This window comes from Vespula vulgaris, chromosome 9 (genome assembly GCF_905475345.1).
Source record: "Vespula vulgaris chromosome 9, iyVesVulg1.1, whole genome shotgun sequence".
NCBI classification, from domain to species: domain Eukaryota; kingdom Metazoa; phylum Arthropoda; class Insecta; order Hymenoptera; family Vespidae; genus Vespula; species Vespula vulgaris.
The window spans coordinates 5,586,596-5,614,350 of NC_066594.1; the positions used below are offsets into that span (position 1 = coordinate 5,586,596).

The 27,755-nt window shown below is 37.4% G+C and overlaps 1 protein-coding gene across 5 annotated transcripts in view; it reads left to right on the forward strand.

Moving 5' to 3' along the window:
- Window positions 1-27,755, forward strand: part of LOC127066103 (uncharacterized) — a 150,399-nt gene that overhangs the window by 7,078 nt on the left and 115,566 nt on the right. For 2 of the 5 annotated variants that reach the window (XM_050999424.1, XM_050999426.1), the window contains exon 3: window positions 22,000-23,078. In XM_050999424.1, the coding sequence (XP_050855381.1) occupies window positions 22,946-23,078 (133 nt within the window). In that variant the 5' untranslated portion in view covers window positions 22,000-22,945. Of the gene's footprint in view, window positions 1-10,218; window positions 10,329-16,788; window positions 16,927-17,483; window positions 17,665-21,999; window positions 23,079-27,755 lie in introns of those variants that run through there. The other 3 variants (XM_050999427.1, XM_050999423.1, XM_050999425.1) reach the window with 3 other exon arrangements.

Below are 27,755 nucleotides of genomic sequence, written 5' to 3' on the forward strand. Positions count from 1 at the left end.
TGTTAAAAAGTAAGAATAACGTTTGATAGACGCTTTCACTGAGATACTTCATTCGATCTTTTAACAGAAGATAGGAACCATTCGAAATAAACTTTCGCTATCTTATTTCCTATAAATTTTTTTTTCTCTTCGTACTCGATTCACTATGACGTTAGTGACTTTAGTAAACCGGTAGCATAAGACGGACGATCTTTAATGGATTATAATTCTTTCCTCGGAGGAAGTGGAGGAAGTGGAGGGCATACGTAAAAAGTTAGCTCAACGAGATAATGCTAAAGTTTTGCTACCGATTCCGCAGCCTCCAGAACGAAGATATTTAGTGGCCGTAAATCTAGAGAATCGCTACATTCTATTCGTTGCGGAAAATTGCGTTACACTGAGCAACTTTTATTGGCCGGGAATGTATGTTTTACGAGGATGAACGCTCGCTCAGATTTTCTTGCTACTTCCTCTTTCTCCTTTCCTCTTTTTCTCTCTCTCTCTCTTTCTTTCTCTCTTCGTCTATCTATCTATCTATCTTTCACTAACACTATTTCTCTCTTTCTCGAGATTCGAGAATTCTCTAAAGAGATTTGGGAAACGATGGATGAGTGTTAACGCGTTTGCTGCTTGATAACGAAGATTAGATTTCATGGAATTTCTAATTTTCCCAACGAGATATCTTTGTCTTTCTCTCTCTCTCTCTCTTTCTCTTTCTCTTTCTCTTTCTCTTTCTCTTTCTCTTCCTATACCGTTGACGTTATTAATATATTTGCATTGAAGTTTCGACGAAGTAGAATACTTATGGGAGAAGATTGATAAGAAAGCACGAGAAACGTGAACAGACCGAAGAGAATGCGTTGAGAGTCTGTCGGAAATCGGGTTTAATAAGTCCGTCGAGATCCTCGAAGATTGTACGTAAGAGAGAAAGGAAAGAGAGCATTCGTGCAATTTCTCTGTGTCGGTTATTCGATTCGACTGCGATTTCCGAACTACAAAGTGATTTTTAACGAACATGCTAAGTCCTTAAAAGGAGAGTTAGGAGAATGCAGAAGGAAACGTAGACTTTAAACGAACAGACCTATCATATCTCACTATTAAATTTTGAAAAGAGAGATTTCCTATTGAGAAGATAATACACTTGTCAATAAAAGGAATATCGTACGAATAAACTTTTTAATAATTTGTAGGAGTAAGCTTTGGATGAAAAATTTTATTGCATTGAAATGTTAGAGAAAAAAGAATAAAGAAATAATAGTATCGAGTATCGTTAAAACTACACTTTTGATGAAATATGATACTTCACTTCAAATACGTAAACGCTATCGAATAATAACAGAACGTGGGAGATCAAAACTCGGATATTGAGCATGCACGTTTTTACATGCTCTCGTTATTTTTTATTTCTCTTTCCTCCTTACACTTTACAAGCTCGCATTGTTGGGACTAGTACTTATTTCAGCTAGTTCGAGTGCTTACGAGGATATTCCTTTTCTTTTGCAAAAGCATGAGAGAGATCTATTCGCGAAACAATTTTTCTCTTCTTTGTTTTCTCTTTTTCTTTTTCTTTTTTTTTGCGTAAATGTCCTACTTGTATCGCTAGATAGATATACACGTGGATTTTACGTGAAAGGAAAATATTCTATGAACATTCTCGATGGCAATTAAATTTGATCGTCCAATGAAGATTTCTTCGAGTGTCTTCTTGGGCTTTTGAAATTGAGATGAAAAAAAAAGAAAAAGAAAGAAGATGAAGAAAAAAAGACGAGAGAGCAAGAAAGAGAGAACATAACATTCTGCAATTTTTCGCTTGACGAATGATAAAACGAAGACCCTGACGCAAGTGACAAGTTCGACGTTAATGACGAGCGAAAGATGATACGTTGATCATGATGAAAATGGTAGCGCAAGTACAAAGCCTCTCTACGAGCCAACGTTTGCCACGAACGATGATGGATGTCTTTTCCCTCGGTGATGTATATTCCCGTTCGACTACGTGACGTTAGGGACTATAGCTCCATACCACGATATGGATTACGCGTAGTAAAATGTAAGTATAAAAAGGAAAGTCAACGTTTTGTGTGTGAACGAAAGAAGCGCCCATGAATTATATACGCTTAAATAGCTTTTTTATGTTCAAAGATAAAGACAGATAAATAGATAGATACTTAAATAAATGGAGAGAGAGAGAGAGAGAGAGAGAGAGAGAGAGAGAGAGAGAGAGAAAATATAAAGGTGCACACGTTAAAAGAAAAAAGAAATAGTCTCATATATCGAAAACTTGCAACGCCTTCGTAAAGAAACGTAGAGTTTAAAAATGATTTTCCTTTTCAATAACGTTCTTTCACAAGAACAAAAGTCACACGAGAAATCAAAGTTTTCCAAGAATTACGTGAGACGTATTAACCGTAGTAAAAGTATTTTCTTCGTAAAATCAGCAAAAGTAACCTGCCATTGAAAATCTTTAGTAACCGTTTTCGGTACCGTTGAAAAAGTTTTAATTGGGAAGCCAATTATACCAAAGCCAAGAGAAAGAAAAGAGAAAAAAAAGAAAGAAAAAACTTCAGCGATATTTTCCTTATTCTTTACTCAACCGAACAGCCTCACCGTAGCTTAAGTTCGTGCGACTATTTCGTGACCTTCACGAACCCACGGGAATTATAATATATACAACCGACAGTATTCGGATGTTTAGTTGCATTCATCTATTTTACAAAGCCGTCGTAGAAACGAGAAAATGTTCATTAAACTTCGCTTTACTTACTTTACCGCACCTATTCATCACTTATTTTCATTCTCTCTTTCTCACACACACTTTCTACTTTTTCTGTTTCTTAAGTTTTCTCTCATTTTCTTCTGTCGATTCTTCGATGAACTTTCACGAATTAACGATCGGTTGATAACGTGCAAAGCTCTACAGTCTCGGTAAAAGTGTAAAAAAAAAGGGTCAAGATATAAAATCAGATCGAGAGGATAATATCTACGAGAGAAAGAGAGAGAGAGAGAGAGAGAAAGAGCAAAAACCTTTCACCGATTTTACGAGAAAAATTCTATCGAAACGCGTTAGTCCGACTGATCCTCACGAATTGCTAGCTACCCTTGTGTATATGTATCTGTACATACGAACATACATATATACGTATGTAGAAAAAAAAAACGATACAAAGAATACTATGCAATGTACTTGTACATAAGAGAAGAGGGGTCATGGTTGAGAAGTGTAGTATCGAGGGTGGTAGCTAATGGAAGCCAAGAAACTTCCAGTTGAAATTCGTTTCGTCCCTTTCGAATAGCAATGTCGGCGACGGCCACGGAATCGTTGGTAGTGGACATACTGCAAGGCAACAAAGAACCCTCGGGGTTCAGTCTACGCACTTTTTTCTTCGTCTATCCCGTCGAATTTCCAATCCCTTCGAGGGACAGCCAGTAACTTGAGAATAGAAGTTACACGAGAGAGGCAGTAGACTCAATTAGAACTTTCGTGCTGGTTGGCATCCGTGAAAGTGACGTTTAAGCAAAGGTGCCAGAACGAGAAGAAGAGAGAACGCGAGAAAGAAAGAGAGATAGATAGATAGAGAGGAAGAGAGAGAGAGAGAGAGAGAGAGAGAGAGAGAGAGAGAGAGAGAGAGAATGAACAAACTGAGAAATAGAAAGAAACTTTCTTCTTGCACATTTAATACTTCCCTCTTGTTCCTTTCTGCAACGTTTGTACGCAAGTCAAGCCACGTCATTGAATTAAATCTCTCGATTCGGCCTGTTACAAAAAATTATTCTACCACGTCGGCCTTATGTTCATGGCGATCGATGGTTCTCGAGAGAGTAAATCCATCGAACGTGTTTATCGCGGTGTTGGCTTCGAAAAGAAGCTCGGATTTCTCGCAAACCCTTCTACAGCGAAGCGAAGTCGATAGTCGGCGAGTCCGAGCATCGATTTCGATGAAAGGGCTGCTCGCGCTTAGATCGATAGCCGTTTACGTTGGATATGACACGTTTGCGGAGGCCATATCGGTGAAGAACAAGAGAGAAAGAGAGAGTATTGCCTTTCCATGAGGTAGTACTTCAGGAAGGGTTGGTGGTTATCAGTTGAAGGGGGAGAGAAGAGAAAGAGAGAGAGAGAGAAAGAGAGGGGTGCTGTCTATAGAGTAGTAGAGTATCGGATGCTTGGCCGAGCGGGGTCGTTCATCTCGGTTCATAAACGCACGATTTCACGGGCAATTTCGTAAATTGGAAATCTCGCCATGGAAACTACATCCAAAATTCGTATCCTCGTTTCGTTCTCTTCTATTTCCCTCTCTCTCTCTCTCTCTCTATCTATCTATCTCCATCTACCTATCTACCTACCTATCTATCTATCTTGTATTGTATATCTATCTCTATTTGTATTTCCATTTCTCTCTGTATCTTTGTTTTTTTGCTCTTGTCGAATATACCGATAAAAGCATCCACTCGAAAACTGTTCTAATTGTAAGAGACAACATTCATTCGAAATTGTCGTCCGAGTCGTCGTTATGAATTTCCTGACACCAAACATCATAGTGTGGTGGACGATACTACGCGTCCCGACGCCGCGAATACGTTTACAAACAAGATAGTCGGAGAGGAAAAGAGGATTACCCTGAAATGCGTCAACGACGTAACGTGATCTCGCTACGAGAAGGAGAGAAGAAATGGGAAGTACCTACATATAGAGGAATAGGAGACGTTTAATCTTCTCGAGCGTTGCACATTGAATAAGGTGCGGCTTGCAATAAGGATTACGTCGTAAAGTAATTGAATCCTGCGTTTTCATCGAAAAACAAAAGCTAAGGTTTCAAAGTGTATTGAATCTCTTTCCTTCTTCTAGATATTTTTTTCAAAGACGCGTTAGGTAATTAACACGTACTCGTGTACTTAGTTAAGATTTAAGCTGATTTGAGAAAGCGAAAATAAAACAAGAAATTCTCTCTTTTAACGTTTCGAATCTTTATTCGAAAAATGATTTGTATAGGAAAATATTTTTATTTCAGTTCGCTCGAGTAGCTAAAAGGTAAATATAAAGAGAAATAAAGAAAGAGAGAGAGAGAGAGAGAGAGAGAGAGAGAGAGAGAGAGGGAGAGAGAGAGAAAGAAGGATAGAGAGGTGAGATCCTGAGGCTGTAAATAAAACGTGAAACCGTACATAGGTAATTCAGAACACGTATGCATCTTACGTGGCTTTCATAGTAACGAGCATCACGTTTCAAAAGTGGAAAACGTTTCCATGCGTTTCAAGTGCGACAAACACGTTGTTTCCACTTTATATCTAATCTCCGTCACGACCAAGCAATAACATCCAACTCGATGTTCTCTCTCTTTCTCTATCTCTCTCATTTTCTCTCTCTCTCTCTCTCTCCCTCTCTCTCTCTCTCTATCTCTCCCTCTTTCTCTGCTTCACTTTTTTTATCCTTTGAATCACGGATTCCGGACAAACCACCGTACGAAATAATTCGTCGAAAGTTTCTGATTAAAAAAATCATACTCTTTTCCTCTCTCTCTCTCTCTCTCTTTTGCTGATCTCACTTAAATCGAAATACACTTAAGAATATCATATTTTTATAATTCTCCGATTAAACTCCTTCGTCGGTCTTGTATTCGCTGTTGACATTTTATCGAGGACAACGTTGACGAGATCGAAGCGACCGAAACTTCTTTTTCTTCTTCTTTCTTTTTTCCCTTTTCTCTTCCTTCTACTCGTCAAGAAACTTTATTGAACCATCTATTATCATCGTTTTATGTCTCCCCAGGCTAGAAGACGGTCATTTTCGCACGATGGATTCGAGATAACGAGCGGTACCGCCTTGGGCGATGATTTGCCATCCTCATACCCCTTCACTGTCCTGATGTCACCCAGTGAGAGTCAGAATTCAAGCGACTTTTCGTGGCGAACGTCTCGTCTTCGTCGTCTTACTCCTCATCGTCGGGTTCCATCGAGAGTCCTCCATAATTCACAGAAAGCAGCCGGCGTCGGTTTGGCGTTGCTTCTCGTCGTCCGACTATCGATCCTTACCCCATCCGGTTGGCACACACGCGCAAGAAATTAATTTCGTATGCACCCTCCTACATGGGACAGGATAACAAGTGAATCGTAGGGAAGCATCGTGATTACCATTGTGTTTCCTTTCTCTCTCTCTCTCCCTCTCTCTCTTTCTCCCATTCTCTCCCTCTCCCTCTCTCTCTGTCTCCTCTCTCTCTCTCTTTGAGAGGTAGGTCTTTGTCTCTGTCTCTCCCTTCCGATCTATCTCTTTCTCTCTCCGTTCATATTGAACATAGCCAAAGTTCGAGCACGACTTCTGGCTCTTTCGTCCGCTCGAATGCTCCTCGCCATCCTTGCGAGAACTCGTCACAAAGCACGAAAGCAATCAAGGTTTTTGCTTTTGGTCATAGACTTTTATCGAGAATGGCGAACCAAATCCAGAAAGTATACGACGAGAAAAACGCGATTTCTTCGTGGTTCGATTCCCAAAAGATATGAGCGTTCCCTCATTTTCCTTTTTCGCTTTCTCTTTATGAGACTGTTCGCCGAGAACTCGACGTTTTTCGATGACTCCAAGAAGGAGAGTTGAGTTTTTCGTAAATCTTATCGAGGGGAGACTATTGTACATAATGATTCTTAAGAAAAAATTAAAATGATATTATGATTACTTACTTTCTATCTTTTAATAGAGAATAATGAGAAAACCGATAAAAATGACACTAATAAAAAAAAAATATATATATATAAATTGTATATAAAGAATGTCCGGTGTATTAGACCGTAAACGAATCCACTTCGATTCGAGTCGTTAATGCCGGCGTGCTTTGAGAACGGAAGCGAGTTCTTTGCTGTTGGATTTTAAGCCTGGAGCAACACTACTTCTTTTACTTTTTATTTAACCTCAGTAGATTCGTTCAAAAAGATGTAACGAAGGTCGCCAGTAGAAAGATACTCCAGAAAGATCAGAGAGCGATCTTGTTTTATAAACTCGCGAGAAAGCTTTCGAATTTTTTCCCGGATATATATCCACTATGAACGTGTACTATTTCCTCGTCTTAATATGTTCTTTACAGTTATACCATTTCCTTCTTTTTTTTTTTCTAACGCTTCAAAGCTAAAGCTTTTTCTGAGATAAGATCATAGTTGTTTTTTTTCTTCTTTTTTGTTTTTTCTTCGTTCTCTATCTCAAAAAAGGTACTGTAGATCGATTTCTTTCGTAGCATATGGTTGCGCTCGTCCCAAATTCCTGGACGTTTGTCGTGCGAAGAAACAATGCGCGATATGTGGATGGGTTGCTTTGGGAGAACCATAGTCGAGACCTTTAGCAGCGTGCTTGTAGTTCGCGTACGATGATGGATGAACCAGTAGAATGCAAAATCTTGGCTGTACGCAAAAGCCGGATGATAGGGAGAGGTATTACACAAAATATAGAATGCGAACGAGCAAAAATGACGGCTATATGAATTATTACAAAAGACGTCGAGGTCTCTCTCTCTTTCTCTCTTTCTCTCTCTTTCTCTATCTCCGTCTCGTACCATTTCAAACTCGTAAAGTTCATACAACTAAACATACAACGTGGTACGTTGTAGTGCATTTTCAAGAACGGTTATGACCCCCATCCGGCTGACTCGTACATTTCTCTACTCGCACGGGACGGACCTTTGATTGCGAGTTGAAAGAGCATCGTTTTGAATGCGTCCGCTTGGCGCCATTGTTTATTATTGCTGATGGCAAACAGTTGGAAACTTTCCAAGTGGGTTGTTTATCGGCATAGAAAATATTAAGATACACTTTTTAAACCAACCAGTAAAATCATATTGTTTAGCTTCGCATAAAGTCACAATCTTACACGCGTTTACGTAGTAATTAAACTGTTCGAAAAATTCAATTGGATTAAAATGATTCTTCGCGCTCTACCCTTTTCTTTTTGATAAAAAGAACGAGACTTTTTAATAAACGTCGTGACGATCCTACCCTGACGTAAATGAAAGTCCATTAATATCGTAGATCGGACCAACGGAGGGAAGAAAAAGAAATAAGAAGAAAAAAGGAGGGGAAAAAGGGTCAGAGCTATTTCACACAGGGAGAAAGATGCGTTTTTCCGGATAATTGATTATTCCGCGTTATCGACGGCCATAGGAACTTGTAACGTCCCAATTCGCATTGCGTTGCATCGTTTGTGAATCAAGTAGCTTAGAAAGTATTTAGAGAGAAAAAGAGAAAGAGAGTATGTTACATAATAATAAAGTTAGATTCTTTGATTTAATTAACAAATAAATCTATTGTATTATATACACCGTATTAATTTTTTTATTAGCAATTCGTATACGCACGCTCTCATACGTACACTCTTATACATACACAAGAAGGATTTGCTTACTAAAAATAAAGAAACATAAATTTATATAAAATGTTTGCAATAAAAAAAAGAAAATGTGGCTTTTTTCTTTTCGAAAAAAGCATAATCCTTTCCCTTGCATAGGTCCGATTTGTATCAGCTCTAAAAGTTTGTTCATATAATCTTTTTTTCTTTTTTTTTTATTTCTATGACCACTCTGGAGTGTGATCGGTGGTCCCGTAGTTCGAAAGATTTATTTTGTTTAGAATAAAAATCTATCGTCCCAGGGCGAACATGAAAAAAAAAGAAACTAAATTCTTTGATTCCCTAGACAAAAGAATTATTAGCCGTAGGTAGCAATTGAACATTCACGTAGACCGTTCAAAATTTTCATTAATTAGTCGATTAGCCGATACATCGATGGGAACTCGGGCGGCGTACGCAACACCAGGGTTCAATTAACTTTTTTTTCCACTCTACTATTCCGATCCGCTTAGTTCCATATACCTATACGTGGGTGGAGTATTACCTGTATACGGAGATTTACACGCATGCGCGGCATCATTGCACAACACACATACATACATACAGATATAAATGCGTTAGAGGTTCACGAGTGTCCGTAAAATCCTTCTCGATCTCTCGTTCGCGCGTTATACGCACACGAGCTTGATAGGATCCTGGCTCCGTGCCGTTTCGAGGCTCAAATACCTTCCCTGTTTTACTCCTCTCATCCACCGATTCACCGTCCTGCGCTCGATTAAAGTATTAAATATTTAATGATCGTACCAACATACCTGATAAATAAGGAAGTCGTTTATCAAGCGAAAACTCTACATCGTTGTCCCGATCTCACTCATTCGCTATCACCTATTCATCGCCTTTTTTTATTTACAAGTAGGTATGTGCACAAACACGTACCGTGTGTAAATATTATACATGCATACATTATGCGAACCTATATGTTCAGCAAAAAGTAAATGCTGATAAATAGCTTACTTAGCAATCCCTCTTCGATGTTTTAAAGTTGGAAAATATACGGACGCAATGCAGTCGGACGTTAGAAGAGAGAAACGGAAAGGGAAAAGAATTTTAACGGGTCCTTTTGGAGCAAATCGTTCACCAGAGCACTCATTAACACGTCGAAGTAACTCGTTTAAACTCATCACGTTCGTCCTCTTGTGCACTTTTCGAAAAGTGGAGTCTTAATGCGATAGTTAAAGTGAATTTTTATCACCGATCCTTTTAAGCATCGTTTCGTTTTCTCTGAAATTAGCTGTTGATGAAAATTAGTTGGAGTTAATACAAGGGACACATGCATATGCTATTAAACTAATTGCAAAGGCTGTGTAATTACACTTAACGATATCGCATTCAACGATCGTAGTATGCATACGTGTACGACGTAGAGGTACACATATCATAATTTTCCATCAATGTTTCCCGCCGTCATCGTTCATACGAGCAACATAACCGTTCGAGGCGTACGTACGTACATACGTACGTACGTACGTGGCATAAATCGTGGGAACTAGCACGGTGAAGGAATCGTGAGACGTGGCAATCGATATGACGGGCGAAAGGGTAAGTGGCAAGTCGTAATGACAAATTAATCCGAGGACGATTAATTAAAACGTATTAGAAGGCTCTCAGTCTTCTCCCTCGCACATCACTCTCTCCTATTCTCTCTCTTGCTCTCTCTCTCTCTCTCTCTCTCTCTCACTCTTCCTCTCATTCTCTTTTTGACCATCCTAGCTACGTCACGTGACGGGCATACGAACGAAGTGAACTCGATTCATCATGTTTTATGTCGCTGCCACATCGATGATAATAAATCCTTGTCAAGGTGAGTTCGGCCGCCGATGCTACTACTGCTGCTGCTGCTACTACTGCTGCTGCTGCTGCTGCTGCTACTACTCCTGCGTACGAGGTTGTAGGAAAAGGAAGATAGAGAAAGCGAATGTGCGCGCGCGTGAAAGAGAGAAAGAGAAAGAGGAAAAAAGAGAAAGCATCAAGAGAGGTAATTCGCGATACCACGTTCCAGCATTTCGCCTGTGCCATTTTCTATAGAGGTCCCAATCCACACACGGCCAAGCGTGTTTCTCTCTCACCTACCATTTTCCACCACCTGACCGCCGAGGAAGGTATACTAAATAATGATCTACGATGCTCCCATGAGATGTGAACCCTCACAACTATACTCACGCATACCAACACTTTTTCAAGTTCGGTGAAGATACATAGAAAACGACATTTTCATACGCACGCTAGTTCTACTATTACTACATATGCTAGTGTGTAATTCAAACTCATCATCTTTCCTCTTGCTCTATTTATTCATATTTCTTTCATTCCTTCTTCTGTCTCTTTTTCACTTTTATTTCTTTTTTATTTATCTTTTTTTTTGCTTTCTCTTTTTTGTCTTTCTTCGTGCAACTTTCATTCAAGAGCTTTTTTATATCATAAAACAAGATATTCCACTTACACCCTTTGTCTATCTCACACGTACGGTTCGTGATTCGGATTAGAGAAATAAATTATATTTAAAATAATGAAAGTTATAATAATTTTAGGAATCAAAAGATAACAAAGACTATACCGAACATTCATTGAATATTAATTTATTCCTTTCTCGTGGGTAAAGGAGATACAAGAAAAATCGATGGACTAGAAAGTCCAGGGAGTAGTGTCTCGTTTTAGGGATAGCAAAAAGATCGAAGCACGTAATTCTTGAATCTCTAGGGATTTCAGATCCGCATATATGCTATCGTATATGCAATCGAAATGTCGTCGGTCGCATTCCCACGTACAACGTTCCGGTAACCTCTCTCTCTCTCTCTCTCTCTCTCTCTCTCTCTCTCTATATATATATATATATATATATATATATATATATATATATAGGGCGAGAAGAAATACATTATTTCTAGTATAATATATTCCAAGCAGGCCATATATACCGTTCGTACTGCTCGAGTAAGGGAGAACCCGCATCAAAATCGCATTAGATAGCCTCTCGCCCTCTTTTTTCTCATGACCCTTTTTCCTTTTGTTTGTTTTTCTTTTTTTTCTGTTTTCTTTTTTCTCTTTTTTCTTTCTTTTTTTTCTTTTCTTTTTTCTTTAAACGACCGATCCCTGATCCATACGTAAGCATTTTCGTAATGTTTAAAGTAGAATTCTCCCTGGTTCGATCTTTCGAAAATGGCGACACAATCTATCGTTGATCAATTTTTCAAAAAAAAAAAAAAAAGAAAAAAAAATCTTTGACGACTAACGATTTATATTTCATTGTTATTTCTCACTCAATAAAACTCGTACAAATCAATGACAACGAAGTTTCAAGCTTGCACGATTATCATTGATGCAATCAATGCAACGAATACTAATTATCGTATATTAAATTGATAAAAATGATCACATTCGCAGGAAATTTATTTGTCGAATCCTATCGACGATTGCAATTTACTTTATACATTTATCGAAATAGTATTATAGTTTCTCATGGTATGATCGGTTGTTACTATGTGGTGGTTTTATAATTACGAATCATTAATAAGTTCTCATTATCGAATTAATAAATATTATTATTACGTATATTATATATTCACGTATAATTATAGAATCGTCGTTGAAAATCGATATGTGTGTTTAAAAGAGCGCGTGATAACGCAAAAGAAAAAGAGAAAAATTAAATGAAAATTAATTTCTTCTCGGTTGATCGGTTATTATTAGTTTCTTTTATTTTTCACTTTATCATCACCCACTGAACGTTCTATCTGACTATGGGTGAATATTCCGACACGTACGATCGCGTGTCCTCCAACGTATGTAGAACGATTCTATCACTACTGTTAGAATATTTATGCACAATTCGTGTTGCGACAGTACGCGTTGCTTCCGCCTGCTTCCGAAACTATGCAAAATATCGTGATGTTCGTGTTCGAACGTTTTATCGTTCGTTTGCTATCGAAGGCATACGTCTGCGATAAGTACCGCGATCGAATGTTCGAATGCGATACATACAATTTTGGCATTATAAACGAGTGCAACGATTCGATGCATTTCACTGCATCGACTCAAAAGCTTTTCCCGACCACGTGACTCGAAACCCAACGAAATCGATAATAATTTTCATTTTTCGAAACTTGAAAATACAGTCTAAACCTTTTCATCTGTTATCAAGAAAAAAAAGAAAAAGAAAAAAAACGAGAAATTCAATAATTGACATTGCGAATGTTCGTTTTGAAAAATTTCATTTACACGATATCACGAAGAGATAGCTTGAATTAACTTTGATTTCATTCATAGACGTTCCTTGTACATATTACAATTTAAAAACAGATTTTATTTTCTTTATCTTTTTTTTATCAATCGATAAAGATTTAAGATCGTGCACGATTTTTATCGATGATCAAAAATGACGAAAAATTCTTTCTGGATTTATCAGACGATTGGAATTGTTTCGTCTTACTCTCTTCGATGAAAATACTTTTCGTTTCTATTTTTTTCTCTCTCCTTCTCTCTCATTGTCTATTTTTCCTATATAATCTTTGTTGAAGTACGATATAACAATCTTCCTTTTCTACTCCGATACGATTTTATAGAGAGATATCGTGTGAAGAAGAAAAATCTTTTGGGGAGGTTTCGTGATCGTAGGCATGATACTACGTTATCGATAAACAATCGGTTCGAGGCCGTCGTTTTAGCGGGATGCACGAGGAGATAAGCGCTCTTTCCGGAATCGTCGCACGTACAGCACTCCTCGTATCGCTTAACGATCCGTACACGCACACGTAGTACGCTCTACTCTGTTCAGAGAATCTTCTATCTTTCTCTCTCTCTCTCTCTCTCTCTCTTTCTTTCTCTCTCTGTCTGTCTCTCTTTCACCTTTCTCTCACCGACGATCTAAACGTACTCTCGTGTACTTACTATCAGTAAGAACAGCACGGAATTCATATTTGTTACGATCGAACGTTACCGTGAAACGTAACTTCGCACGATGCTTATCCTTAAATTAAAAACCTAGAGAAGAATACCGATATCGGTGCTCTGTATCGTTTTACCTTCCTTCTCACTCTCGTTATCTTCCAGAATCCAGAACACTATGATGTGATTTAATTAAATTGCACGACTAATATAATAATGATTTTACGACGTAACATTATATTAACATTCTGTTTGCAATTTTCTTTTTTAATCTGTCGCTCGTTCGTTCCAACGAGTAGAATTTTAAAGAAAAATTTTAGAATCTAGTTTATTTCCTTTTTTTTTTCTCTACGTTCCTTGCATCACGTTTTCAGTGATGCGTTATTTTGCATGTACATTTTTTGATTTTTCCTTTCTATTTGGTGACATTATCTGTAAAGAAGGAGACGTAATAGATTCCGGGATTTCTCGTAGGCGAGGTGTGTGACGTAACGGGAGGCGCGTAATTTAGGCGATTCTCGACGTTGGTCAGCGAAATGGTCAACTCGAAACTCTGCATGAATTCGAAATCATTTGGTGGATCGTGCTTAGTTCAGGAATGAGAAGCAATCCTGAGTAAAATGGATACGATAGACTGCATTAGCAAGATATTAACATACGTTAGTCGTACAACGAGGAGTAGTTACCTTTTGAATTAAATAGCTTATCATAGTCCTTGAAAATTTCGTTTCTTTCTCTTTTTTTTTTGTTCGTACTTCTTGTTATCTTAACGATTAATTTCAGTGATCTTCTCTTACTCAAAAATAAACTAAAAAAATATAATAAAAATCATTAATAAGACAAAATTGTAACTATGAAAAGATATTGTTCTCTCCCGACGCCATTGCGATATTAACCATTAAGTATCATTCAAAACTAACATTTCTGTACTTTCGGTTAATATTATGTATTTCGATGTATACGTATTACAAAGTAAATGCTTCTATAGCTATATCTATTTCATTTTCTCTAACTTTCGCATGCGTACTTTCTATCAGTACTAACCACAATAGGAAATACGAATAGGATTTCGTTCGAAAACGTTGGTAAGCATGTTTTGAACTCTGAAGGAGTATTATGCCACGGACACGTAGACACAATGGGTCGGTGGTATAACGTCGTTTAAATTTCCCGTTTTCAGGAGAAACTTTACGGTAAAGTCCGTAGTTCTTGTCAGCTCATACACAAACTTCGTTAGGTGAATGTTCGAACGGTAGAATGTGCTCGACGTCATGGCGAGTAAGGGACACGTCATCAACCTGTAGACGTCGACACTTTCCTTTACATAGCGTTATTACAAATATAACACACGTGCTTAACGTAATTAGAGTAACCCTTTATCGTAGAACTAAGGTGTGGATGAACGTAAGGGTTTCTTAATAGTTTGTAGAAACTACAATGGCTACTAGTCGTTCTATCCTGACTATTATTACCCGTCGAGATGTTTAAGGAGATGATAAAAGAGAGACCAAGAAAGAATACAAAAATAAAAAAGTAGAAACGAGGCAGGATAATTAACGTCCTCGAGGGGGTTGAATAATTATTAACAACCCGAAACAAATCTCTGTTGAGCGATAATTACCAACGGATATAAACAGTTAAGAGAAATTATAACAATAATTCCTTGAGAAACTTAGTAATTGGTCGCAACGGATTCCAAGTGTACGAAGCTTTCTAAGATAAACGTCTATTGAAACTTTTGAGTGTCATTGTTAACTAAGCCCAAGATCAACGCTTAGCTTTTGAACAAACGAAAAGAGAAAAGAGAGAGAGAGAGAGAGAGAGAGAGAGAGGAAGGAAGTAAAGGTAATTCTTAAGCGGATCGAAGATATTCTCGATATACCAAAAAATTTCTATTTTTTTATCAATCGAATCCAATCAACCGACTTCTCTTTCTCTTATTCTCTCTCTTTCTTTCTCTCTTACGAATATAGACCATTTAAATGGTATGCATTATTCGCTCGTGTAAACCTTTTATTTATTGTTTTCTTCCACAGCTCCAAAGGAAGGATTAAAGCAACTTAGAAAGTAGTAAGTTCGGTTTTGGAAGTCAGTGACTTTGGTTCTTCGTAAATTAGTTTGTTCGCGTTCGAGTATCCTCCCGGGGCAAGTTGATAGATCTTCGGGCTATCCTCTCGCAAGTAGATAGTTCTTAGAGCGATACTCTCACGTAACTCGATGCGTCACGACTTTCTCTCTCTCTCTCTCTCTCTCTCTTTCCTCTCCATCTTTCTCTCTCCATCTCTCTTCGTCTTCTTCTCTCGTTGGTACCTATTCTCGATGGATCAACAAAAGTTAACGGGCGCAATTACCGCGGCTTTCTAAGTTTCAAACCGCTCCTTCCGTATTGATTGAATTGCTGTTAGGTAGACCAAGTTCCAAACCGATTTCGATAGCTCGAAACATCAGGGATACTTACTCTATCTATTTCTCAGAGAATGCAATTTCTACTTACGCTTATATCATCGATATTCGAGTCCATCGTCGCCTCGAGTTACCAAACGTAACTCGAAAACTCATTTCTCTCTCTCTCTCTCTCTTTCTCTCTCTCTCTCACTCATGCGGAATGGAATTTGATTAGATCGTTTCTAAGAACGTTCAAGTTTCTTATCATTGAGAAGAAAAAAGAAAAAAAGAAGAGAAAAAGCGAATAGTAGTTTCGTATTTCGTTCTTTCACCTTTAAACGATCGCATAGTGTTGCATACAAGTTCCGTTTCCAACTCTTACACAGCGGTTACTAAATGGCGTCCAATTAGAGAAAAAACTTTGAGTCGAGAGAGAGAGAGAGCTTTCGAATAAGAGATGACCTTTATTCGAGTGCTTTAGCCCGCGATACGATCCCGTTACGCCAATGTCCCGCTTAAGGATTACGTGTTTTCAAGATATCGCATCGTTTGACCCTTTATACATTTACTCTCTAAATCCCCATTCGACATTTTGTACCATGCATGTAATAGGTATCATTGCTCCGTTGAGAAATTATGAATGAATATCAATTTCATTTAGATTTATCCATATGAAAAGTAAAAAGCTTATTCTAATTAACACATTCATCGACAAGTGTATTTTGACGATATCCTGTATGAAAAGAGATAACAGAATACCGAATTGCATTACAGTATTGAATTGCACAAAAACGTGACGTAAATAAAAGAAAACTTGTGTGACGTAAAATCCCTGTGAGTGACAGTGTACCGGAGACCGTGATGGCAGTGAATGGGTTAAAATAATCATGAAAAAATATTGAAGAGTCGTTTGTAAAATTGTCATGTCTCTTTGTATCTAAACAAAGAAATATATATATATATATATATATATATATCCGGATAAAGGATGTCGTTTGAAAGTGATAATAACACGAAAGACGATAATATGTTATACGATACTTCTTCGTGGATGAGAAAACATAAAGATGATCCCTTCGAAACGAGAAACAAGACTATTGATAGATTTGAGTCAAGGAAACGAGAAAAGAAAAATATGAATGTAACGTATGCGTGAGAACTATTGCGTTCATTGAAACATCGACTGATACAACAACGCTTGGAGCCGAGATCATACGTATGTAAAGCCATGGGCAACCGTAAAAAAGGTTTACGAGCAGTAAAAATCCGACAGCCGTGCGCACTTCCTAGCCGTCTGTGTTCACATGGTAGAGTGGATAAAATATAGATACTCGAGCTTGCGCGTTGCCTTCTATTTCTTTTTCTCTTTTTATTTTTACCCTTTTCGATTTCTCTTTTCGCTTCACTATTTCTCTCCATTTATTCGATACATGTGGTGGAACAAAAGGCTGCGTAATGATCCGTCGGAAGTGTTTCATTTTATTGCAAACGAAAAGAAATAAAAAGGGGACGCGAAATTCTTGTACGATAAATTCGCGGGTAATAAATATTTACGCATATTTTTTTTTTTTACCATTGAACAAATTTTTTTCAACGTTGCTCGGAAAAACCATACATACATAACTTGTTTTTGTTTTCGTTATAATTCTTGTGCTTTCGTTATTTTTTCTGTCACTTTCACCCCTCCTCTCCCTCTCCCTCTCTCTCTGTCTCTATGTCTGTCTGTCTATCTTTCTTTCTTTCTTTTTCTAGAATAAATCATTACTCACGAAGATCGATCATTTTTTTCATGTCACTTTTTTCGATGAGAACAGTCTGAAAAGTTATCGATCTCGATAAAAGTCCTTCCTATTTCTTCTTACAGGCGTTCTCGTAAAGAAACTTGTATCTTAATCCCCAGGATAGAAGTTGGCCTGCATACGCGTAGGTGTATAGAAGGATTCAATTAATCATAGATACAAGTTTGAAGCGGTTCACGAACAAGATGATTGGTCCGTGAGAAGCCTCGAGGGATATTGCGAAGAGTACGAAAGGGGTGGCAGTAGGTATGAAACCAGTATACCGGAGGATATTCGTTCGAAATTGTCACGATGATAAATTGCGCTTGTATCATATGTACAAGAACGTGCACGCGTGTGTGTTTCAAAGCTCCACCAAAAAAATATTCATCTTGCTCGTAGTAAAATCGAGATTATCCTACACGGTTCCGACATTCGTAGAAATGAAATTATTAATTTTCGTTAGTTTCTTTTTCGTCTGTTTTCCTCTTTCCCATTTAAAAATAAAAATTCGTAAAGTTTCATTGCGTGTATGTATACGTTAGTTTATTGATACATAACATCGACGTTGGGAGTTCTTTCTAGTTCAGGGAATATACAGTGGAAAAGGTTATAAATAATACCTTCAAGCTTTTGAAATCGTATAGCATCGACAGTAGTTGAGTTACGATTTTACGGGTTTTGCAGAAGAATACAGGAAAAATCGTAGGATTATCTCGAAGAAAAATTCTCTGACGCCGCCATAATATATCGTATATTCTTTAGCAAACATTTTTACTAAGTTCTTTCGTTTTTTTTTCACGAGTTAATCCCACGCTCACCAACCGCATACTTATTGTTATAATTTTCTTCTCTTTTTCGTTCCTTCCTACATTTTTTTCTCGTAACAACGATCCCCTCATACGAAAGTTCGTACTTAATTCTTTTTATTATTTTTTCAATTGCGTACGAAGGAATCGTGTAAAATAACGATTATCGTTGCAAGTAGCGAGATCTTTTAACGGATGACGACGCATCGAGAAAATGAGAAGAGTCGACGAATGAGACTTTTGTAATTTCCCTCGTGTGCCATTCGTCAGGCACTTAACCACACGATCCTAAAAGTACTTCGTGAAACTACGAGGACTTCTAGCCCCCTTCTCTCTCTCTCTCTCTCTCTCTCTCTCTTTCTCTCTCATAGGTGACGCAAACGCGCCACTACTTGCTTCACATGAATGAAAACAGCAACGCGTACCTCGTATTTCGAAATATTTATCCATATACATATACGTATATAATTATATACACAAGTTTGAATGCATTCATATTCTTCAAAATATCGACGTTTTCGGCAATCAGTCAATTAGATAAATCACTTTTTAATTGATAACTAAACAGATTTTTACATTTGTACGTGAAACCTCCCAAAGGATTATTCGATCATTTCTTGATGAATCTGTTAAATTTTAATCGGATCACACCGTGTTTTCAGAAATGGAAATGTCTTTCACGGTAGCCTGCTATCAAAAGTTCCACTTTCGTAAACATAGAGTTGAGTTTGCAGTAGTCGACGGAGTGAAAAACAAATATTGTCTGATGCTTAGAACAGGTAGGAAGACATGGAAGAGGTAGAGATGCAAGAGCAGAACATACCAGAGTAGGAACATTTCGGTGAAACTGCACCGAGCCGCGGAACGAACGTGTCATTATCCTTCGTCGCCAAGGTCCATTAGAAACTAAATGTGCTACGTTCCGGCTGGTAAACATCCATGCTGCTACGAGAAACCTGACTGATTGCGTGGATACGGTAATTGTACGCCCAGTTACAGAATCAGCTATACGGGTAGGGAAGTAATCAAACGTGTAAAAGATAGTGTGAACGAAAAAGACAAGAGAAGATATAAAGAGAGAAAAATGTGGTAGAAAAGTAGAAAATGATAAAATTGAGAGAGAAAGAGAGGGATAAAGAGAGAAATGTGATAGAAAAGCAGAAAATGATAAGATTGAGAGAAAAAGAGAGAGAGAGAGAGAGAGAGAGAGAGAGAGAGAGAGAGAGAGGGAAAGAGCAGTAAAAAGATCTAGCAAATTTTATAAAATAAAATTTAAATCCTTGCTTCCTTATTATCTAAAAATCAGGTTGTTAGTAATTTTGAACGCGTTTGCTTGCTTTTAAAAGTATCCTATAAAAAGAACTTTTCTTGACTTTAAACTTTTCTATTACCTTTTGAAAAAAAAAAAATACAAGAGAAATATAAAGAAGAACGGATGACCTGGTCGAACGCTTTGTCATGTTACTATATCGTCTTTTATAAGAGGAAGAAACTCTGTTTTATGAATAGAAAAAGAAAAATACGTTTAAAAGTATTCTACGTAATAAACGAAACAGAATATGTATATGTATGGAAAATTAATATTGTGAGCGAAGCATGAGAAGTAGCGTTTACGTCGTAAGTAACATTCGCGAAACTCAGCTATGTTCGTTGTAATATTCTACCACCAAGGAAATTTATTTTCTGTGAGTATTGTTGAATAGTAATAATATGCGGTTGTATTTATTTCCATTATAGTATCATATCGTATGAAATAAATTCGTATTGTTCCAAGTGATATGTCAAACGAAAATGATTTCCTTCTCACAACTTGTCGCATTTAGATTGGTTCCTTGATATCATCGAAACTCGAATCCATGAAAACGCTGATTGCTTGGAATACGTCCATTCGATAGAAACAGGATATATATATATATATATATGTATATATATATATATATATATATATATATATATATATATATGTGTGTGTATCTCTGATTATTCCTTGCCTTTTTAAAAAGACATTCGAGAATATCAAATTCGTATAATTGATTGCTTATGCTTAATTATCGAAATCATATAACATCGAAGCCCATGATCACAAATAGCATCAAGTTAACTCAGTCATATAATTAATCAATCAACCTCAATTAATTAATGTTGTCTAGTCAAGTAACAATCATAATATTTTACTAGCTGACTCGAATGATATTTATTGAATCGGTGAAAGCTTTAAAAGTTCGATCGAACTTTTCGAAAAAAAAGAAAGTAGAAAAAAGTGAACGTTGTAATATTTATCAGGTTGTGTTTAAAGTATTTGAGTATAGCTTTGATTATGCTAGCACGCAAACTGTTTACGTAAATCAAGTAGATACTTAGGAAAAGAGTCTAATGAGCGATTACATATAAATGAAGAGTCGAAAAAGAGGAACAGAGACAGACAGAGAGAAAAAGAAACGGAGAACTTCGTATTCCTACTTTCTCTCTCTCTTTCTCTCTCTCTCTCTCTCTCTCTCTCTCTCTCTCTCTCTGTATAAAAATAAAGAGAAGGAAGGGTAATAAGAGAAGAAAAGAGTAGGAAACGTGAAAAAAAAGGCAGTCACCGTGTATACGGAGAATCTGTTTTAGCCCAGTAGAAGCTGTAGCGAGATAATTATCCCTCTGCTTCTGAAAACGTTATTTACGCTGCCCCGGCTGTGTGCCATCATCAAACCACCACTACTACTACTAGTACTACTAATATAACTACTGCTGCTGATGTTACTAGAACGGTTAGCTAGTATCCTTAATTTCTGGCAAATTTAACCTTTTAGTCTTTCGTTCACCATGGATATATTTTTGTGCTAACTCTAAAGGTGTTGTCGTGTAGAGTGACGATGACAACAGAAGGGGGTCTTTTTATTTGTTTCTATAATACATACGAAAGAGATTGTCAAACGAATGAACGAACAGAAAAAACTAGGAAATAATGGTTCGAACGAAAAAAGGAAAGTAGGAGGAGAACGAAGAAGAGGAGAAAGGATAAAAAAAAGAAAGTAGGGAAAACGAAAAGGCAGAGAAAATGTATAACCAGCCTTTGTGCCATTGACACCTTTATAACTGCTGATCTCTCCTTTATCGGGATTTTTTCCCTACTTTGACATCGACTTCGTTTTATCAAACGGTAACCATCGTAATTACTATTGGACCAAGGTTTGATCTTTCCTTCTCTCTTTCTCTCTCTCTCTCTCTCTCTCTCTCTCTCTTTCTCTTCCCCTTTCTTTTTCTCTTTTTCTTATTCAACTATTACCTTTCAAGATATTTTTATATTTCTCATTGCCTTGTCCTTGTCGATCGATCGGATTAGCATTAATTGCTTCGATATGGAAAATGAAAAAATTCTTGGTTCGGAGGATTAAAGAATTTTTTAAATTACTTCTTATATACTACTTATTATTACGGAACGTTCAAGGAATTTACTTTCTTTTTCCTAAGTCCTAGTAATGTAATGACTTTAAATAGATGTAATAAAGTAATAGCCGAACATCTTCTACAGAGAAAATATTTAATCCCGGCAAGACTTGGTAATACTTTGTCTGACAAAAGTATGTAATACTATTCATGGTCTCATTCGTATAAACTAAACGTAAATCTAAATCAATTTAAAGAAGATTTATATCGTTGTCTATCTCTTATAATCCTGTGGGTTTTCATAATCGGTCCTTTTGTGAGAAAGTTTCTTCTTCAATATAGTTATTCTTGATTAATCTCTTAATGATCGGGCTTCAAACGAGAGATGTCTCTAATGAAATGGTTTCTTGTTTTGTTACAGACCAATCCTCAAAGCCCCTTGGAAAAAGGTTTCCGTTTGATCTGGGCAGCAAAGCCACCGAATAACAAGGCAGGCAATAGGATAAAGACCGAGTGCGGATGTAGTGAGTGCTTTCGAGAAGGGAGGAGAACGACTTAGAGACAGAAGAAATAAGATAAAGAGAATTGGAAGAAGAAGAAGAAGAAGAAGAAATAGAAGAAGAAGTTCTTGGTTCTTCTACGATACGTAATTTGACCTTAAGAAGAAGAATACGTTGAAGAAAGTGGAAAAGAGAAAACGAAGAAATCGAAAGGATCTCTTAGTGTTTTATGGAGGCTCTTGACGCCAATGATTTTGTCTTTAGAGAATAGGAAGAGGAAAAGAAAGAATATAGTTCGGAGTTCATGAACAAATAAAACCTGTGAGAGGGTAATGAATGAAGGAGACCGTCCTGATAGGATGCAAATTTTTCCTCGTAAAATTTCGTACGATGTAAATCGAACGATAAACTTTTTCCGCTTGTTATTCTTGATCAGTCATCGAATTGGATCGTTGAAATAAAAAAGAAAAAAAAAAAAGAAAGAAAAGAAAAGAAACTGTGCCGGGACGCGATGTTATCGTTGTTTTGAAGTTTCGCTGAAAGATAAAAGGACGAGGCGGACAGGGTAGAGGGATATACGTGTATACATACATACAATTTACGTATACACAATATATACACACACACATATATTATATATTTATAACGACATACGTGATATCGTGTACTACTTAGGTCGTTATTTCGACGTAGAACGCTCGACGTAGTGACGCGCGATTACGTTGTGCTTCTAGAAGTTGAAAGGAAAAAGAAGAGGAGTAAAAAAGAAAAAGTGAAGAAGGAAAGCAGCGTGCGAGGAGCCAAGAAAGATGATATTGAGGCGGAGGACTGATTGAAGGAGGAGAGAGAGAGAGAGAGAGAGGAGAAATGGCGACGAGCGAGGGTACTAGTGTAACGAGTGTGGCGCGTTGGGGTTTATGGTTTGGTGCCGTACTCCTCGCAACGACATCCTTGGTCTATTCTCAGGTCACGTGGACGCCGATCTACGTTGGCGGACACAGTAAGTACAAATTCTTTTGTGGTCTTCCCTTTTACAAAGCTCCTTCGTCCTTTAAGCTCAAGCTTTAAGGTTAGACGATAGTTGAATAAAATTCTCTTCTTCTCTTTCCTCTTTTTTTAGCAATTGTAAGAAAGTTTCGATTACATTTATCAGTTTTGATTTTTTTTCATCCTTTCTTGTTTTTTCTTCTTCTTCTTCTTCTTCTTTTCCTCTTTTCTTTCTTTTTTCTTCTTTTCTTTTCTTTTTTTTTTCTTAATTTTTTTCATCAATTTTCACCAACGTCGGATTGCGTCGACTTACAAACAAATATGACTCGACTGAAGTTTCGACGCGATGCCGACGCATTTAAAGCATCGAGATATTTTTCGCACGAATGAAAAACACTCCAGCGAGAGGCGATGAAATATAACGCAAAATTCCTCGTGTCTCGGCTATGTGAAGCAACAAAAAGAATCGGTTCAGTTGGTGGATCAATATTACAAACTCTCGAGGTCGCAAGCTCTGAGAAAGAGAGAGAGAGCAAGAGAGAGAAAAAGAGGGAGAGAGAGAGAGAGAGAGAGAGAAAGACAGAAACAGAAAGAGAGAGAGAGAGAGAGAGAGAGAGAGAGAGAGAGAGAAAGAGAGATCGAAGTAGCGGAGGACAGCGGACGAGAACGAAGCGGTGAATTGATTGTGTCAATTAACGAACTACACGGGCCGAAAGTTCTCAAACGACTAAAACTAATGGTATATCAACTTTGTTCGGTCATTGTACGCTGAGGACAGAGAAATAGCAAGAGAGAAAGAGAGAGAGAGAGAAGCATCGAAGGGCGTCCAACAAATTGTAGGACCAGCGTTAAAACGATTAACAACGACGTCCACGGAATTCAGATTTCCTCCTGGCAATTCCGCGTCGTCGTCAGCACGTTTTCCTCTATAATACGCATTTCTGTTTTCATACATATGTATGTATAAAAATTCGGTAAAAGAGGAAAATTATTATTATTATTATTATTATTATTATTATTATTATTATTTTATTTTTTTTCTTTTCATTTTTTTTTTTTAGAAACGATCTCATCTACGTTTTTTCCTCTCTCTTTAATATATCGAACCGAGCACGAGGAACTTGATAGGATAATAAATATAACCTATCCCCCACCCTATTCCATTTTCCACTATTCTCTTTTTTCCCTCCTTTCACTCTTTTCCATCCTTCAGCACGAAAGCTCGAAGTGGCGGACGGCAACACGTGCCGTTGATAAATAGGAAAAGCGTTCTCCGTTCGCGAGCTTTAATCAGGAAGAGTCGTTTGGTTCTCGACGAGGAACGAGACGATCAATTTGCGCGATATCCACGAAGATATTCATTTTAGCAAGTACGAATGAGCAAGAGAGAGAAAGAGAGAAAGAGAAGGAGAGAGAGAGAGAGAGAGAACGAGAAAGAGAGAGAGCAAGCGCGAATTCATGTCATCCTCTCTCTAGGACAATCTATCTCGGCTCGCACGATAATGAAATCCTCGCTGACGTTTTTGGCGCGATTCGATATTCTCGAACAAACGTAGAAATTTACGGCGAACCTGGGTTCAATCGTAGTCAACGTGTCGTCTCGATCGTTCGGCTACAAATTCGCAATGCATTAAATTATCACAGCTTTGTTCACTTTCTCTCTTTTTCTCACTCTTTCGCTGTGTGTGTGTGTGCGTATGTGTGCATATTTATCTGTTTTTCTTCTCTTTTTTATTTGTAGACTATTACCGAACAAATCGAAATTTAATGCCGGAGAATCAAATGATCCAGATACTTTTGAAGAGACAAATTTGAAAAATGACTCGTATCTAAATCATCAAGGAGTTAATTTAAAGCGTTAACGAAAAGATTTCTGTTCTCTATCTTCGAATAAAATTGAGTTTTTCTTTGTGTTTTTTCTGTCTTTCTTTTTTTTTTATATCGATAGTAAAAAAGTTCAGGACGGATCGTCGATAGGTCGACTATTAGTCATGGGATATTGATGGTATATCTTTACTTTGTAAGGATGTTTCGTTGAAAATACACGTCGTTCCATAAATCAAACTAAATGCATATTTCGAAAGGTTATACATATCTATGTATTTATAATATATAGATGTGTATATGTGTGTGAGTATATATATATATTTGTTTATTTAACTCTAACAATTGAACTACCTAATGTATTTTTTCATAAGAAAAACTCGTTCCTTTCGAAGACGTATACCAGATTCGAAAATAAAATTATCGTATCTCAACTAGGGGACGTACGATGGGTGGATAGAAAAAGAAGGAGAAAGATCGTGTCAGAACGGTTAACTTCAACGAATCTTGCCGATATGAACATTCGATTCACGTAGCACAGATCGAAAAGTAATCACATTTTCCAAAAGCTGTGCGAGGCTTTGCGACTTGAGAATCAATGCGAAACGTGCACGAAGTAACTCGATTTTTCCGTCAATACGTTCAACGTCATATCGCGAACACATAATCGCGACCAAGTTAAGAAACAAAATATTATATATCTACGTATATTAACAAAAGAGAATAAAAGGACGATGATGTCACGATGTTTTACCCTTCAATTTTTTTTCGTTAGAAATTTCATTTCAAAATAAATAAAAGAATAAAAAAGAAATAAAAAGAAAAATTAACAATGAATTTTTCATGATATAGTCATTTAGCAAGGAAAAGACGTCATCGATCTTTCGACGTCGAGGCATCGTTCGAAATGGACGGCGACGCCGGGCATCGTAAAATTTAACGCGAAAACTTTGGATCGTAACGTCGATGACGAGTTAGTTGATGCTCTTGTGTACGGAAGAAAACGGTTTTCTTCATCTAAATCCGGGCGTTGGCTCTAATAACGGGGTTGATGTTGTCGTGGTAACTTGTGTCCTGTTGGAGGGTTGGACTTTCTGAGAAGGGAGGGACGGACCATCACGAAGGGTGCTGAGATTCACCGGAATAATTTTAACCACAAATGTCGTGTAGACGATTCGAATCGGAAGTGGAGAAACCCGAATACTTGGAAGAAGGGTGGAAGAAGGGTGGAGGTAGGAATAGAAGGGTAAAAGGGAAAGGGGAATGGGAAGAAGGCTGACAAGAGCCGCTAGTCGGAGGGAGCGAAGACTCTCCTTTGCAGTTAGTTGTCGTCAGTAGCAGGCTGTACTCTAATTAACGGCGAGTAACAAGGGTACCCGAGAGAGATGGAGAGTCGTTCTATAACTCGTGCGAGAGAGTGAAACGCAGACACGACCTCGTAGTCATATAAAAGCACGAGAGAAGAAGAAGAAGAAGAAGAAAAAAAAGAAGAGAGAGAGAGAGAGAGAGACAGCTCGAAGATAAGTTTAAAGAAGGAAAGCTTTACGGTACCGGTATCGATTTGTACAAAAACTCCCCAATTCAACTCCTAAATGTTTTTAATTAATTAACGTACAGTGAGACACGTTTTGTCTTCGTTTATTTTCTTTCGTAAGCTTTGTTAACGACAACTATTGAAAATAAAAACACTAGGACGATTTTGGTTATCAAGATCGATCACGGAAATAAAAAAGCTAAAAAGAAGCAATGATTAATATATTACGTTGCACGGAAAAAGTCTATGCGTTGAAGTTATTTGATTAATTCATAGTTTCCTTGAGGAAAGTTACCCGTAGACTTTGTAAGAATTCGTATAGTTTTTCAATATTACCTATATTATGTTAGAGTAAATCGAATTTTGGTGACTCGAAAAGCTCCAATAATTTTAACACGCAAGCCTCTTCTTGAAAGAACTTCCGTTCGGTCGAATAACTTGAGGCCGTAAAAAGTAAGAGGAACAAGCTGCTCGTAAAGCTGTAACAAGAATCGGCCTGGATCAAGAGAAAACGGATGTTGCAGCTGTTTCCTGTCGCACGTAAGTTCCCAATAGAGAAGCGTTCGTGTCTTTCGAAAAGCTGCAACGTTTTTCTCCGTATTTTTCCTTTTTCTTTGGATCCATGCTGGATTACTGGTTTCTCTTTCTCTTTAGAACTTCCGATCTCGGATTGCCGCTTTGAAAATACGATCTCAAAAATATTGATACATTAAATATTTTATCCAGGAGCTTACAAACCAATAAAGATGTCATTCGACTTCCAACGAAGTAGGTATCGACATAAGTATATATATATTAGTATAAATATATCTGCGAGTATATAGTAACATTTGTGTGCGTGTGTGTGTTTTTTATTCAAACATTTCCGAAAGCTCCAACATTTTTTCATCTTTTTCTCTTTTCATACATACGTACATATATACATATATATACGCACATACACATATATATGTATATATACATATACATGTATGTATGCGTATATACAAGTGCATCGTCAATGCGAAAAGAATATATACAGATCGAAAATGTTCGTCGAGAATGAATAAACAAGATGAACCTTGATGTTTGCTTTTGTCACGACTACACTACAGGAAATATACGAAAAAGCTCCTATTTGATACATAGTCCTATCCGCCATCACTTTTCGCCAATTCATGAATATTTTTCCACGTGTTTTGTCATCCGATCCATCGGATTTCTTTCTTTAAAACCGCGTTTCGTGGACGACCGATCGATCCATTGCTCCTATACGAGAAGGAGAAAGGGGAAAACAATTGGTCAGAGGTGAGAAAACGAACGGGAAGCAAGAGAAGCACAGATTATAGTTGA